Source organism: Acinonyx jubatus, chromosome F2 (genome assembly GCF_027475565.1).
Source record: "Acinonyx jubatus isolate Ajub_Pintada_27869175 chromosome F2, VMU_Ajub_asm_v1.0, whole genome shotgun sequence".
Classification (NCBI taxonomy): domain Eukaryota; kingdom Metazoa; phylum Chordata; class Mammalia; order Carnivora; family Felidae; genus Acinonyx; species Acinonyx jubatus.
The window spans coordinates 53183691-53198390 of NC_069394.1; the positions used below are offsets into that span (position 1 = coordinate 53183691).

The 14700-nt window shown below is 46.4% G+C and overlaps 1 protein-coding gene and 1 long non-coding RNA gene across 3 annotated transcripts in view; one reads left to right on the forward strand and one right to left on the reverse strand.

The window, feature by feature from the left end:
- The window catches only part of PAG1 (phosphoprotein membrane anchor with glycosphingolipid microdomains 1), a 141448-nt gene that overhangs the window by 113378 nt on the left and 13370 nt on the right, over positions 1 to 14700 (forward strand). For both annotated transcript variants that reach the window (XM_027064327.2, XM_053208098.1), the window contains exons 3-6: positions 4508 to 4714; positions 6510 to 6561; positions 10779 to 10875; positions 13178 to 13779. In XM_027064327.2, the coding sequence (XP_026920128.1) occupies positions 4590 to 4714; positions 6510 to 6561; positions 10779 to 10875; positions 13178 to 13779 (876 nt within the window). In that variant the 5' untranslated portion in view covers positions 4508 to 4589. The remainder of the gene's footprint in view (positions 1 to 4507; positions 4715 to 6509; positions 6562 to 10778; positions 10876 to 13177; positions 13780 to 14700) is intronic.
- Positions 1855 to 10597, reverse strand: LOC113600677 (uncharacterized). The gene is made up of 3 exons (XR_008292492.1): positions 10460 to 10597; positions 7408 to 7496; positions 1855 to 2587 (listed from the first exon to the last, which is right to left on the reverse strand). It is a non-coding gene; the product is annotated as an uncharacterized LOC113600677 (long non-coding RNA).

The following is a 14700-nucleotide window of genomic DNA, read 5'->3' on the forward strand; positions in this document are numbered from 1 at the left end:
ACATAAATGGATGTAAAAGGATAAGAGATTCTGGAGAAGAATAATTTTGCTCAAAATAATTATTCAGGCAAACTTTTAAGATCCTTTCAGAGGCTCCTCAACAGACGTTCTATAACCTCACGTACTGACCCTTCTTGGCCAAATGACAAATTCCCACAGTAGTTTGAATTCTATAAAATTGGGGTGGATGGATGGAACCATTGCCTATGTTACAACGATATCACACATTTGTTTTAAGTGACAGTCTCAGCCGTGACTGTATATCAGTGCAGCCAATAATGAAGTCTGTTCTAAAACGAAAATAACTGATGTGCAACTATTACTCTAAGTGAATATTATGATTTTCTGCAACTCATCTTGGTGCGGCATTTGGGTGCCATCATAAATTTTAGCTGAGGTGCAATGAATGCTGTTCCTTTTCCCTATGTTAAGTAACTCATAGAATATTTATACATGTGGTCCGACAACGAAATATCTTTGAAGCTTCGAGAAAATAATATTCTATAGTTGGATATAATTGTATTGAGTCACGTAAGAACAGGGTTAAAAGAAATAGGCTTAAATCTCTCTTAAATGAGAGATCACTGCAAATTGTTCATGTATTTCTGCTGGTATGGATTAATTCTACGTACTCAGAAAATACCGCGCTTGATATAGGCATTAGCAGAAAATTAGATGGTCCTCAGGACCAGTAACAGTATCATGGACTTTGGAGCCTTAGATCATCTTTTCCACATGGAACCTGGTCGGTAAAAGGGCACAGTGAGTGGTCTGGAAAATGTCATCATTGTGGCAGGAGTGTTCCTTTTCAGGGCGACTTTTTACTTCCCACACACTGTGCCTCCTGTCCTCTTATTCTGACTCTGTTGCTAATCCTGAGAGAAGCCTTTTGGCCACATGGAAAGACACTGACCCGCTCACTCCTCAGAACACACTAACTTGACCTCTGCGTTTAACCTCAGTGAAACCAGTGCGTGAGACAGGCCATCGCACTGCTCGGACAGCCCTGGACCATCCACACAAGGCCTGTGCTCCCATCCCCACCAAGAAAAAAGAACATGGAAGTCATATGTGCATCTGTGCAGGAGGGGGCAGCCCATCTACACACATGCGGGGGGTGGGGGGTAGGCACAGGGGGCGGGGGGACAGTCCTGTCTTAGTTGTAGATAAGACACCAAAATTTAAGGAGATGACCAGAGAAGGAATGGGCAAGAGAATTTGGAAATGGAAGTCCAGAGAAAAGAAGAGATCAGGAGAGAAGAATTTACGAGTGCAGACCTCTGAAATAGGAATAAACCCACCCGGGAGGTCCTGCTGTGAGTGAGAGTCAGAGGTCATGTATGTGTAAACCCCTGCACTCTGCCAGGCCTGCTGCGACCGGTGGTGTTCGGGTCCTCCTGTCGAGTTTCACTTCAAGGCTTCTGAGAGGTGGACGTGGCCCAAAAACCAGGAGCCCCCATCCTGAGGGATTACAATGTATCTGGCTCAGAAACATGATGATGATCATTCTTCCCATGGGGAGATTCTTGTCCACCTAAAAGTAGTCCTTTCAGTAGCTTTTCAACAAATTTTAGTTGAAGGAGAGTGCCAGGAGCTTTGACACATTTTCTCTGAGTTACATCTTTTATTCAGTATCTCGTAATAACCCGCTTTCATCCTCTCTCTCCCTACACTGTGCTGGTAGGCTGGGCACCCCACGTATTTTCATTGTATTCTACCGGCTTTCCCCGATGAGGGAGAGAGAAAAGAAAGAAACGTGTACAGAAATAGAGAAAGGCCCTACAGATTACACACTCGCTTCCTGGATGGATATCTGGCTTTTGAATAATTCACACAGCAAACTATTTTCTAGGAATCTGGCACTTTATAAATAGACATTGATTAAATCTGTTGTATGAGTGAATGAGTGAAGGAAGGAAGGAACAAACAAATGCCTGCGCAACAGATACCTTTTGTGTTTCCTAAACCGTGTTATCCTTTGGACCTGTATATGAAAATTGATACCCTGTGTATTCATAGGTCGCCTTGATTTATGTGCCTGCTTGACTACATTTTAGTAACGGTGGTGCCAATTTGTAGTCTAAATTTAAAGTAAATTATTCATTGCCTCAACAAATCAGGAGACATGCTGGTCATTTTCATTCGGTGGGAGCCATCCAGGGGCAACCACTCGAGCAATTTGACCATCCATTACTGCACGCGTGTGGTGTTTGCAGGTGCAACGTCAAACCGACATAGGAAGACGGTCCCTATCACACCGGAAGTTGTACGTTTCTATATTTACAGAGCATTAGGAAGTGTTCGTGTTGATTCAGGGACCTAAGGAAAACATGGACTTCATCAAGAATAGTCTGCATACATTGTAGACAAAAGTTTCTTTTTCTCCAGCTTTTTATTATTCTTCAACCTTAAATACGCAGATAAATGCAATGTGTTTCACTCAGAGAAAATCCGGTCCAGTTCAACTGCCTTTGCTGAAATGGTTTTTATTCTCCGAGCCCTCAACGTGTGCTCCTCTTTGGCCCTAAGCCCTCCAGGCGCTGGCTGGATGCGGACAGCGCAGGGCTCCCGAGATGCAGTTATGGCTCTTTCAGAGAAGCAAATGAAAATGTAAACGTGGACAGTCTTTTGCACGACAAAAAAGTTTTTTGAGTTCTGATTCATTAACACAATAATTTGCTTACTTTATTCGTGAAACTTGATATTAAGTTATAGGCTATTCCTTTTAAGATGGGATATTCTAGAACTGAGCAAAGCAGACGTTCTATAAATGAGGCCTGACAAGAGATAATTGTTTAAAAAAATTGGGGGAGGGGGTGCCTAGGTGGCTCAGTCGGTTGGGTGTCCGACTCTTGGTTCATCTCAGGTCATGATCTCACGGTTTCGTGGGTTGGAGCCCCGTGTCGGGCTCCTAGCTGACAGGGCGGAGCCTGCTTTGGATCCTCTGTCTCCCTCTCTCTGCCCCTCCCCCACTTGCGCTATCTCTGTCTCTCTCAAATAAATAAACTTAAAAAGTTTTTTTTCTTACATTTTTTTATTTGAGGGGTGCCTGGGTGGCTCGGTCGGGGTAAGTGTCCAACTCTTGGTTTCTGCTCAGGTCATAAACTCACAGTTGCATGAATTTGAGCCCCATGTCAGGCTCTGCACTGACAGTGTGGAGCCCTCTTGGGATTCTGTCTCCCTCTCTCCCTCTGCCCTTCCGCTGCTATCCCCCTCTCAAAATAAATAAATAAACTTAAACATTTTCTTTTTTATGTGAGTATAGTTGATACACAGTGTTACATTAGTTCCAGGTGTCCGGCATAGCGATTCAATTTCTATCCGTTATGCTGTGCTCACCACAGTTGTAGCTACCATCTGTCACCATGCAACGCTCTTACAGTACTAGTGACTGTATTCCCTCTGCTGTGCCTTTTATTCCCATGACTTATTCATTCCATAACTGGAAGCCTGTATCTCCCATGACAATCATTAATTTTTGGTATATGGCTCTATTTTTCAAAATCTGTCACTCTTGAAATATTTCCCAGAACTCATGTGGCCATTTGCATTTAGAAGCATTGTCGCCGGGATGGGGAGCAAGCTGTACCCCCATTGAGAAGGACCTTCCTCGTGGGGCTGAGACTACAGGTTTAGAGTCAGAAATGGCTCGACTCATATCCTCACCGGCCACTTAGCATCTGTGACATCGTAGGAGAACTTACTCAGTGTCTCCGCCATTCAACTTCCTTGTCTGAAAAATGGGGATGAGCAGGGCCTTCTCACCGTCTTGTAGCAGTTCAGTGAGGAAAGCCTATAGCAAGAGTCCCAGGACATGCCAGGTCTGAAAATGTACTAGATACAGCTCCCATGCCTCATTTGTAGTTGCTTATAAATAGGTCTTATTTACTGCTGGTGATGTATTCTTAGCACATACTTTCATCTGTTCGTTTGAAAATGTACTTACTGAGGGCTCGCAGAAGCACAGTGAGAGCCGGCCCTGAAAACAGTCACATATTCACAGTAGATTACTGTTACGGAAGTGAATAAAAGACATTCTCTTTCGTTAATTGTATTGGCCTTAGACCTTCTCGAAGAAAAGTAGGTTTGGGAGCTAGGGAGATAGGTGGGGAAATGTGAACTGCATTTTTGTGAAAGCTGTAATAAATGCTTTATACCGCTCTGGGGAAAAAAAAAATCCAAATAAGCACTTACTTGCTATGGGCTATCTGGAATTTTATTTGAGGACATTAAGAATCTGTCCCCAAACATAGCAAACTAACAAGCCACGCATTGCCTCAAGCACTGCTGGGTACTCGTGCATTCCCACTGTACGTTTTTAGGTTAGGAAAACAAAGGCCTGGACAACAGAGGGGACTTGCCCCGAGGCAGGTGTCCAGGTGAGTGCAGGGCGTCCCGCACACACATCCTTGCCTTTGCTCTAAGGCTTCCTCCTGACATGCACTAATCACAAGATTGTGTCACTTCACGTGAGAAGCTGTCTCAAAACACAGTGGTCTCTCCGCAGGAGGACGAAGCACTCTGTGCCCATGTTACCACCTGTGAAGGACTGACTGACCCACCAGCTTGTGCCACTTCTTGCTCCCGCCATGGGACCTTCGGGGAGCATGCTGAGCAGCGGACAGATGCAGGTGGTCCTGTGGGGCAGTTTGGCGGCTCTCGTCACTTTCTTCCTCATCAGTTTCCTCGTCTTTCTGTGCTCCAGTTGTGACAGGTGAGATCTCCTGTGTATCCGCCGGAACCTTGAAATAACCCGTTCCCTGTGCCCAGAAGACTCTTCGTAGGAAAAGCACGTTATAAACAGAATCCCGCTACACAGACATTGACAGAAACCCCTGTGTTTCTAAAGTTAACTAGCTTCTGTGCTGCAGAGCATCTCAGGACGTTTTTTGTATTCATCAAATGAAAATCCATGCTTGATTTTGCTCAGGAGCAACTGGGAGAACCCTTGTATACGAAACTTCCCAAAATGAAATTCTTGCCGTTCTTTTGAGCACATCGTTGTTAAAATTTATATTGTGTTTTCCTGTCAATGGACATTTGGAAATCTTAGTATGATGTGCATGAAAGATACTCTTTGCTGCCACTTGACAGTTACTGATTATAATTGCTATTACGTGGTTTGAAAGGACCATTCAAGTTTTGTGATCTAGAACTGCAATTTCTTAAGAAACATTAATTTTCCTAGAAGAGAGATGAAATAATCATCTTGGTTGTTTTTAGAGTTATGCTTCTTCTCCCCTTCCATGTCTCCCTCATTTGGAATGTCTGTACCCCCCCCTCCCCAATAAAAGCTCTTTGCTCAGAACCAAAGGTCTTTCTAACATGTTGGGAGTGATTTCCCAGGTGTTCAGACACTGTTAGGATATTTTGCAGGAGCGCCTGGGTGGCTCAGTAAGTTAAGCATCCGACTTCGGCTCAGGTCATGATCTCGTGGTCCGTGAGTTCGAGCCCCATGTCAGGCTCTGCGCTGCCAGCTCAGAGCCTGGAGGCTGCTTCGGATTCTGTGTCTCCCTCTTTTTCTGCCTCTCCCCTGCTTGCTCTCTCTCTCGCTCTCTCAAAAATGAATAAATGTTAAAATTGTAAAATAAGAAGGATACATGCAGCCTCCTGGCAGATTGGTGCTGTGGGGCTGGAGCAAACCAGCCAGTCTACCTCCAGACCTTCCTCTCAGTAACTTCAGGAGAGACCCAACAAGGGTCATTTACAAATCTGACAGGACTTCCTACCCTGAAGTCTCTGTCAAGAAGAGGAAAGTCAGACTCTCCCAACCAAGTAGCCTTCCAGTCTCCTCCCAGTTTAGACCTGGAGCTCTACAGCTGGATCTGAGTCTGCTCAGGAAGGTGCAAAAATAGAGGCTGGTGGAGTTTGCTCCCCTGGACTAGGGAGGGCCTGCCTGTAATTATTTACACTCCCACTAGGCGTCACTGTTGCCTTGACAAATGTGGGACATGCATTCTCTAGTACGGATGGCTTTCCTTAGACTGTCCTGAGTAAAAATAAATTCTATTTTTATTCGATGGACTTTTCCATAGACTGGAAGTACATATGACTCATCCTGAGAGCATGTATCCTTCCCAACGTGCCAAAATTTGTATTTTCTTTCATTTTTTTCCCAGTCCCATTGCACTGGGTAGTCGACTCTGAGTTTGTCTGGATTTTCTTTTAAAAAAGGGAAAAAACAGGTAAAATTATTTCTAGCATTCTAGAGTCGAGACAAGTTTCTGCTCAGGAATGTGCCTCAGTCCTCTTGTGAACTTGTATTTCCTACTCTGGGAGAAAGAGAGCTAGAGAGGTGACGGGTCTCATGCTGTGACTTGACCCCCCTCAGACCCTGACGCCTGCAAAGGAGTGATGGAGTCACGGTCCAGCTTTTGCTTCTTTGGCAAAACAAACCAGGATCCTAAAAGATTTAAATGTGGACAAATATTCAGATAGCCAAGGGGAGCATCTGTTTGATCTTAGACGGCACATTTGACGTTACAGCAATGTTTTCTCTTCCATTTCAGAGAAAAGAAGCCGAGACAGCACAGCGGGGACCACGAGAACCTGATGAACGTGGTGAGCCCATATACACATGTCTGTGTGTGCTTTCGAACACCGGCCACTTATCTAAGTGTGTTCCCACAAGCTGGCAACCTGAGGGAAACCGAGGGAAGGAGCTCACCAGAGTTAACTGGCTGCCTAGAGTCCTCCCTCTGAAGGACTGTTACTCAGCGTGGCTAGAGGCCTGTGCAATTAGCCGGGTTGGTTGGGAGAGTTTCAGAAATGGATGCAATCGTGCTGTTGCCGGAAGGATCCTGAGAGCACACCAACCTACTGCAGGGAGCCCCTGCCCAGCTCCAGCCTAGTTTTGCTTTGCTAGGGCTGCATAACAAAGGATCACAAACAGTGGGGCTTCAATACCAAATGTATTGTCTTGACGTTCTGGAGGCCAGAAATGGAGATCCAGGTATCAGTGGGGTTGGCTGCCTCTTCTGAGAGCCTGGAGGGTGAATCTGTTCCAGGCCTGTCTCCCAGCTTCTGGGGGTTTGCCGCTCCGCGTGGTCTTCTCCCTGTGTCTCTCCATGTGGTCTTTCCTCTGCATGTCTCTGTCCAAGCTTCCTCGTTTGGTAATGACTCCAATGTGACCTCATCTTATTGAGTTTCATCTGCAAGGACCCTGTTCCAAATAAGGTCACATTCCTAAGGTATCGGAGGTTAGGACTTCACCTCTGAAATTTGGGGAGTATCCAGTTCAACCAGTAACAGCTGGTCATGAAGCTAACCAAAAGGTAGGACCCCTGTCGGCCTCGATGTGGCCTGGCTGGGTTTCCACAGCTCTCACATGGGGTGCTGTTGAGCCACAAGGGGCTCTTAGACCCACCCTGGTGAGGAGCACCCTGAGTGTCGGGGTCATGCCCTTACCTGGCTGAGCACTTCCAGCAGCTGGGGAGGGGGCCACCCCGTATTCACAGGGCTGACTTTGTCGGTCTTGCTCGAGCCCCATGGAGGTGCTAAAACAGAGAAGGTGTCTCCGTTCGCTGACATAATTCCTTAAGATCAGGCAAAATCTGCCGTCGGGAAGAGGGTGTGAAATAGGCAGCCAGCAGACAGAGCTTACCCAGGAGGCGTCTCCGGGCCCAGTCACCGTCCCCCACCAAGGGCGTGCAAGGCTCTTGTGTCCCAAGCAGGCTGGAGTTGTTGGGGCTTCTCTCCTCCGGGAGCCCCTGGGGTGTCCTTGCCTCCTCCTCTGCACGCACACCTCACCCGCTGCTGGTCTGTGTTCTCAGCTCTCCCTTTGCCCTCTTTCTTACCCCCATTCCAGTCTCTGGCTGTCAACCCCACTTCTCAGCTGTGCACAGCGCCCCCGTCCAGCGCACAGAGCGCAGATCGCTGCTGTGGTGGCATCGAGGGGGTGGAGGGGCGCCTTGGTGGCTCAGTCGATTAAGCCTCCCACTCTTTTTTTATAAATGTTTGTTTATTTTTGAGAGACAGAGTGCAAGCAGGGGAGGGGCAGAGAGAGAGACACACACACACAGAATGTGAAGCAGGCTCCAGGCTCTGAGCCGTCGGCACAGAACCCCATGCAGGGCTCAGACTCACGAATGGGAAGATCATGACCTGAGCTGAAGTCAGATGCTTAACCCACTGAGCCTCCCAGGCGCCCTGTGCAACTCTTGATTTAGGCTCAGGTCACGATTTCATGGTCTGTGAGTTCGAGCCCCATGTCGGGCTCTGCACTGATAGGGCAAAACCTGCTTGGGATCCTCTCTATCCCCCCTCTGTCTGCCCCTCCCCAGCCCATGCACACATACACGTGTGCACCCTCTCTCTCTCTAAATAAATAACAAATGTTTTTTAAAAAGTTGGGGGAGATGGGGGGTTGCTTCTCCCACACGTATGTCCCTGGTCCTGGCTTTCTTCACCAGCTCCCATGCTCCTTGGTGCCGGTTGGGGCTAGAGGAAGGGCTTCTGTCTCTGTCCTCCTCCCAGATTCCTTCCCTGTGCTGCTACACCCCTGGTGGGGCCCAGGGAGCCCTCAGCAAGCCCCCCTGCCGTGTGGTTCTGATGCGTGCCCCAGTGTGAGAACTCCTGCTGCGGACCTTCAATGCCTGCGTGGCCCAGGGTCAGGGACGAGGTCGAAGGTAGTGGCACGGGGGATGAAAGGAAAACGCAGGCTGTTCCCATGCCGTATCTTAACTAATAACCGCACAGCCTCTCTTCTACAAACGTGTGGGGGAGAGCACGCAAAAGCACGTGTTCACACGGGCCGTGGTACGTGAGCTCACACACACCCACCACAGCCTTCCACCCGGCTCTCTTTAAGAGCTTCTCTCTCAGCTGCTTGATCTTATTCAACTTGCAGATTCGCCACTTAGACCAAAGAAGCCCCCCAAGTCAGCCTCGCCTCCGCAGCCCACCCCTGATCCCAGCTCTTGTACATCCTTGCTCCCTCCTAAGCCCCAGATGGGCCACCACTAAAACCTAGCCTGAAAAGATCCAGAGGCATGGGGGTGTCCTGAAGTTTGCTCCTTGTGCTACAGAGAGAGGGAGGCTCACTCCATGCTCCTCTGGGGGCACTTTCTCATGGAAGCTGAGAGGAGAAGTGGTGGCTAGGACCCAGGTTATGCTGCTTCAGCAGCGATGGGTACTTATGCTGTGATGAGCCAACCTGGGAGCTTCCCCCCCTCACACCTGACTCCTGTCTGGGTGCAACCTTTCTGGGATATGAGAGCCTGCACCTTAAGCTCCTGGCGTCCTTATGCAATGACCCACCTCCTGGCACCCTTCACTCCGGAGCAGCGTGAAACTGAAACAGCGGACTCTCAGTTAAGGGTTCATGACATAGCATGAGCTATTTGCTTTATTATTATTATATCATTATTACTATTATTATTATCTGGTTCCCAGTAAGAAGTCAGAGAATTTGTGAGGCCAACTAACCAAGCTTCTGGTGCTGTTTATATCAGAATTTCCCTGTGGAATCATGGAACATAGGCCAAGTGTGGCCTCCTGGGTCATGCACACTGTATTCTGCGAGAAGGATTTGGGGACAGGTCACATTAGCAGTGATTCAGGCTGCTACATGGAACTAGTTGGGCATTTAAAGAAACATGTGCTTTCTGACTACTTGTTTATTCCATATAGTATCTCCGTATTCGAGCCCAGTAGAAAAAACCTTCAATGACTTTCTTCCCTCCAAGCATCCAGAATTTGTGAGAATGAGAAAGATTTGCAAACCTACTATTTAACATGATTGTTCTTGTGAACCTTAAAGCAGAGACTTGGCTGGTTATGAAAGTCAGAAATCAATTATAGTATCTGTCTTCGACCAGACTTAGCCTCTTCCCTTCAGATGGCATATTTGTCTTGGTGTGGCATGCCTTTAAGAATAGCATTTTGTGGGTCACCTGGTTGGTTCCGTCGGTTGAGCATCTGACTCTTGATTTCAGCTCAGGTCATAACAGGGTCATGGAATCAAACCCCATGCACATCAGGCTCCTCACTGAGTGTGGAGTCTGCTTAAGATTCTCTCTCTCTCTCTCTCTCTCTCTCTGCCCCTCTTCTCTGATCACATGCGCACATGTTCTGTCTAAAATAAAATTTTTAAAATGTTTTTAATTTTTTTAATGTTTATTTCCTTTTGAGAAAGAGAGAACACAAGCAGGACAGGGGCAGAGAGAGGGAGACAAGGAATCCAAAGCAGGCTCCAGGATCTGAACTGTCAGCACAGAGCCCGACGTGGAGCTCAAACACGAACTGCAAGATCATGACCTGAGCCAAAGTCAGACGTTTATCCAACTGAGCCATGCAGGCGCCCCTAAAATTAATTTTTTTTTAAAAAAACAGCATTTTACAGAGCCTGTGGTATAAGGAAGGATGCGGCTGCTCTCTGCTGGGGTCAGTTCTGACCAGCACTGGGCCTTTTGGCCACCTTCTCACCTTAAGCTAAGGGGACTGATCCCTCATGACCTACCTGTAGCCCAGTTGAAGACCCCAGGTGGAAAGCTCTGCAAATGGTCTTGAAGATTCCCAGTGCCCCGAAGATTCTAGAACAATTCTGTCCAATAGAGCTTTCCACTGTGATGGAAGTGTTCTGTACCTGATCTGCAGTAACCACTAGCCACATGTAGCTGATGAGCATTCAGAGTGTGACTAGCAATTCAATTTTGTTTAATTTCACTTAGTTTAAGTGGATTTGGGTTTTTGTTGCTGCGGTTTTAATTTTTAGAAAAAGCCATGGCCACTCTCCTCTGCCCCAGTCTGATTGTTCATGTGGTATGTTTGTTTTGCAGCCTTCTGACAAGGAGATGTTCAGCCGCTCAATAACTAGCCTGGCCACAGATGCACCTGCCAGCAGTGAACAGAACGGAATACTCACCAATGGGGACAGTAAGTTATGCAAAAATACGAGCTTTCCATGCAGACCCCATCACATTTCAAAAAACGTAGCTCAAAAATTAGCAAATGTGTTCTTGCCCACTCTTGGTATTCTACCAGTTTTAGTGAATGTCCTCTCATTTGGATGAAAAGCTAATATTTATTAATTGGTTTCTCTGTGCCATTGCTCTAAGATCTGTTTGTATACTAACTCATCCATGCAACTACTATAAGATTACTGATATTAATATTCTCACTCCCTGTAAGATAGATAACTGTTGTTACTGTCCACAGCTTAGAGGTGAAGAAACCGCAGCACATTGCTGCTTCGACAGATCACTACAAACTTAGTGCCTTAGAAGAACTGAAATGTATTAACTTACAGCTTTAAAGTACCAGCAGAAATGCACTTCTTCCTGGAGGCTCTAGGGGTGAATCTGTTCCCTTACCTGTTTCAGCTCCTAGAGGCTGCCTGCATTTCTTGATTCCTAGCCTTTCCCTCCATCTTTACACCTCTCCCCAACTCTCTTGCCCCACTCTGTCACTTAAAGGGACTCTTGGGGCGCCTGGGTGGCTCAGTTGGTTCAGCATCTGACTTCAGCTCAGGTCATGATCTCATGGCTCATGAGTTAGAGCCCTACATCAGGCTCTGTGCTGACAGCTCAGAACCCGCTTTAGATCCTCTCTCTCTCCCCTCTCCCCTACTCTCTCTCAAAAATAAATAAACATTTAAAAAAAAAAAAGACTCTCATGATTATGTTGGGCCCACCTGGGTGACCCAGGCTACTCTCCTTCTCAGGGTCAGCTGATAGTTCACCTGTATCCTTAATTCCTCCCTGGCCACGTAGCATAACACACACATACACAGGTTCCAGAGGGTAGGACATGGACACCTTCTGGAGGCCATAATTCTGCCCGCCATGGAGAGGCTGATAATTTGCCTGAGATCACAGTCAGTGTGCTGACGATCTGTAATCTGAGTGCTGGGCACACCTCTGGATCCACTCTGCACACCACCTGTTGCACGCACGGAGTGCTGTCCCTGACAAAAATAGCAACTACACTTGCTTCACACTGTCCAGTTTACAAAGTGCTTTCACCTGAGGTAGGAGGTTGTCCTGTACCCTGTGTCCTGCTAAGGAAACTCGGGGGGGAGGGGGGGCGGGGGGCAGTATCTACCCCAGAATCTGCAGACTCCAGTGCTTGTTCTCTGACCACCATGACACATGTCTGGGGCCAGAGGGCAGAAGTTCAACCTGTGATGAGTAAGTAAACCTAGGGTGGTGCCTGCCGTTGTGTCAGACACTGTCCTGGGCTGCAGGGGTCTCAGAGAATCCCAGTCTAGTCCATAAAGGTTAAAACTCATAAGTTATAAACACACACATATGTACATATGTAAAGACTATATATCATATATAAGAACTATATATTATATAAGGAGCATGTAAGATAAATGTATGAATATAAATATACATATTTTAGTACACATTTATTTGTATATACTTATACTTTTTATGCTTACACATGAAGAATAGATAGTATATAAAGAACATATAATAGAGCAACAGTAATTTAATAACTTGTTCACTACAATGTAGGTATCAGAAGGGCGGGGCTGGCTTTGTTGATGTACTCCAACCATCTCTGGCACACAGTAGGCACTCAGAAAACATGACTGAATGGTTTCACACAGTAACATTTCTGTGCAAATCGAAGGATTTCACATTTGGATTTTCTAATTTGAGGTAGAAATGGTAGGGGGAAGGGCAGTGAGATGGAAGGAAGAGGCACAGGCGTGCAGTCCCTTTGTTACACTGGTTTAGGGCACATTTTTGCCCCCTTGTTTCCATCGTGTCTGTCAAACAAAAGTGACCACTGAAAGGGAATGGTTTCCAGTTATTCCCTCCAAACGGGAGGAGGCCAGTAAGGCCAGGGAAGGTGGCCACCATACATGCCCCCCATTTTGGTGCCCAGCCACTCGCTGTCTGGCTCCAGGGAATATCACTTTCTTCCTCTGGTCACGTTAGGCACTCTGCCTACCAGAGTCCCACCAATAAGCAATGAAAGTAACTGTGAACCAAATTAATAGCCAAGACAACTTATTAAATATTGTATTACAAAGATGTAATAGCTGGTTTTAGTTTCAACTGTGGTTGAAATAAGAATATCAAGTAACAATCATACCATCTGTAATTTGCAGTTTAGAGTCCAATAAAAAGCACCTTGATTTAACCTAACCTTGCATTATCCAATTCACTGTAATAATTATTTAAAGAATTGTCTTTCCTCATTTTTAATACTTCTGCTGCCTTAGTTCTTTCAGAAGACAGTACTCTGACCTGCATGCAACATTATGAGGAAGTCCAGACCTCAGCTTCAGATCTGCTGGACTCCCAGGACAGCTCAGGGAAGCCAAAATGTCATCAGAGCCGGGAACTGCCCAGAATTCCTCCTGACAGCGCCGTGGACATGATGATCAACGCGAGAGCCGTGGATGGGGACCAGGGCCTGGGGACGGAAGGGCCGTACGAAGTACTCAAGGATAGTTCCTCCCAAGAAAATATGGTGGAGGACTGCTTGTATGAAACTGTGAAAGAAATTAAGGAGGTGGCGGCAGCTGTGAACCCAGGGAAAGGCCATGGCAGCAGGTCAAAGTCAACTTCCGCTTTGAAAGAGCTTCCGGGGCCTCAAGCCCCCCAAGCAGACTTTGCTGAGTATGCCTCGGTGGACAGAAACAAAAAATGTCGACAGAGTGTTAATGCAGAGACTGTTCTTGGAAATTCATGCGATCTGGAAGAGGAAGCCCCACCACCTGTCCCCGTTAAACTTCTGGATGAGAATGAAAACCTTCAGGAGAAGAGAGAGAGCAAGACAGGAGACGAAGGAGCCACAGAGGGGACCAGTGAAACCAACAAGGTAGGCCCCCATGTTTGTGCTTCATGTGCTTTTGTCATGATTAGAAATCTAGCTGATCTTGGGGCTTTTACTGGCACATCATTCTGGGAAATACATATAAACACTTTCAGGTTCGTTGAATGATGAAAGCAGCTTCATCATTCTGTGTGTGGCTCTCCCCGCCCCCCCCCCCCGCCCTTCCAAATAATAAAATGCTAAAAACTCATGTTTGTAAAATATTTTCTCTTGGCCCCTTACTTGGATATTTTCCAGTTTTTACATCCTATCTAATTGGGGCTAAGTATTATTGTCTTCATTTTGAAGACCAGGAATTTAAATGGAAACTAGACTGTTTGCCCCGTGTTTAGCCTCCTCTGTTTGCTGCTGCCTCAAGCAGCATGGTGATCCCAGAAGTCAGAGCATAGGAACACACACAGAGGGAACAGACTCACAGTTGCCACTGGTTGTATGTGATTATATGCATACTTCTATATAAAATCAAGTAAAAGATTTTATTTTGTGACAATTTCAAAACAATAGCCAATAACTCTTAAGGTTAGATATTCAACAAAGCTCTCAAATGTATTAACAATCCCCGGGCCGTACCTGTTTCTGATAACTGGATGTATGAGCCACAATAACTTGAAATTCACATTTCCAGTTGTCAGTATCTCCTTGGGATTTAACCAGGCCCAGTCTTCTTTAGTCAACTATTATCTGATTTCTGTCCTCTCCACAGGAAAAAGCAAGGTTCTCATCTCAGGTTTTGGTGGGAAGGACAAATAGGGGTTAGTCAGTCAATACAGTTGTAGCCTTAAAAAAACATCTGGAGTTTATGGGCAAAATGTGAACCCTGGCTGTGGCTATATAGGTTATACCCAGTAAGTCATTCTTTGTGGTATTCTCTGAATGCGTTTCAACTTTTCATATTATCTGTGAAAT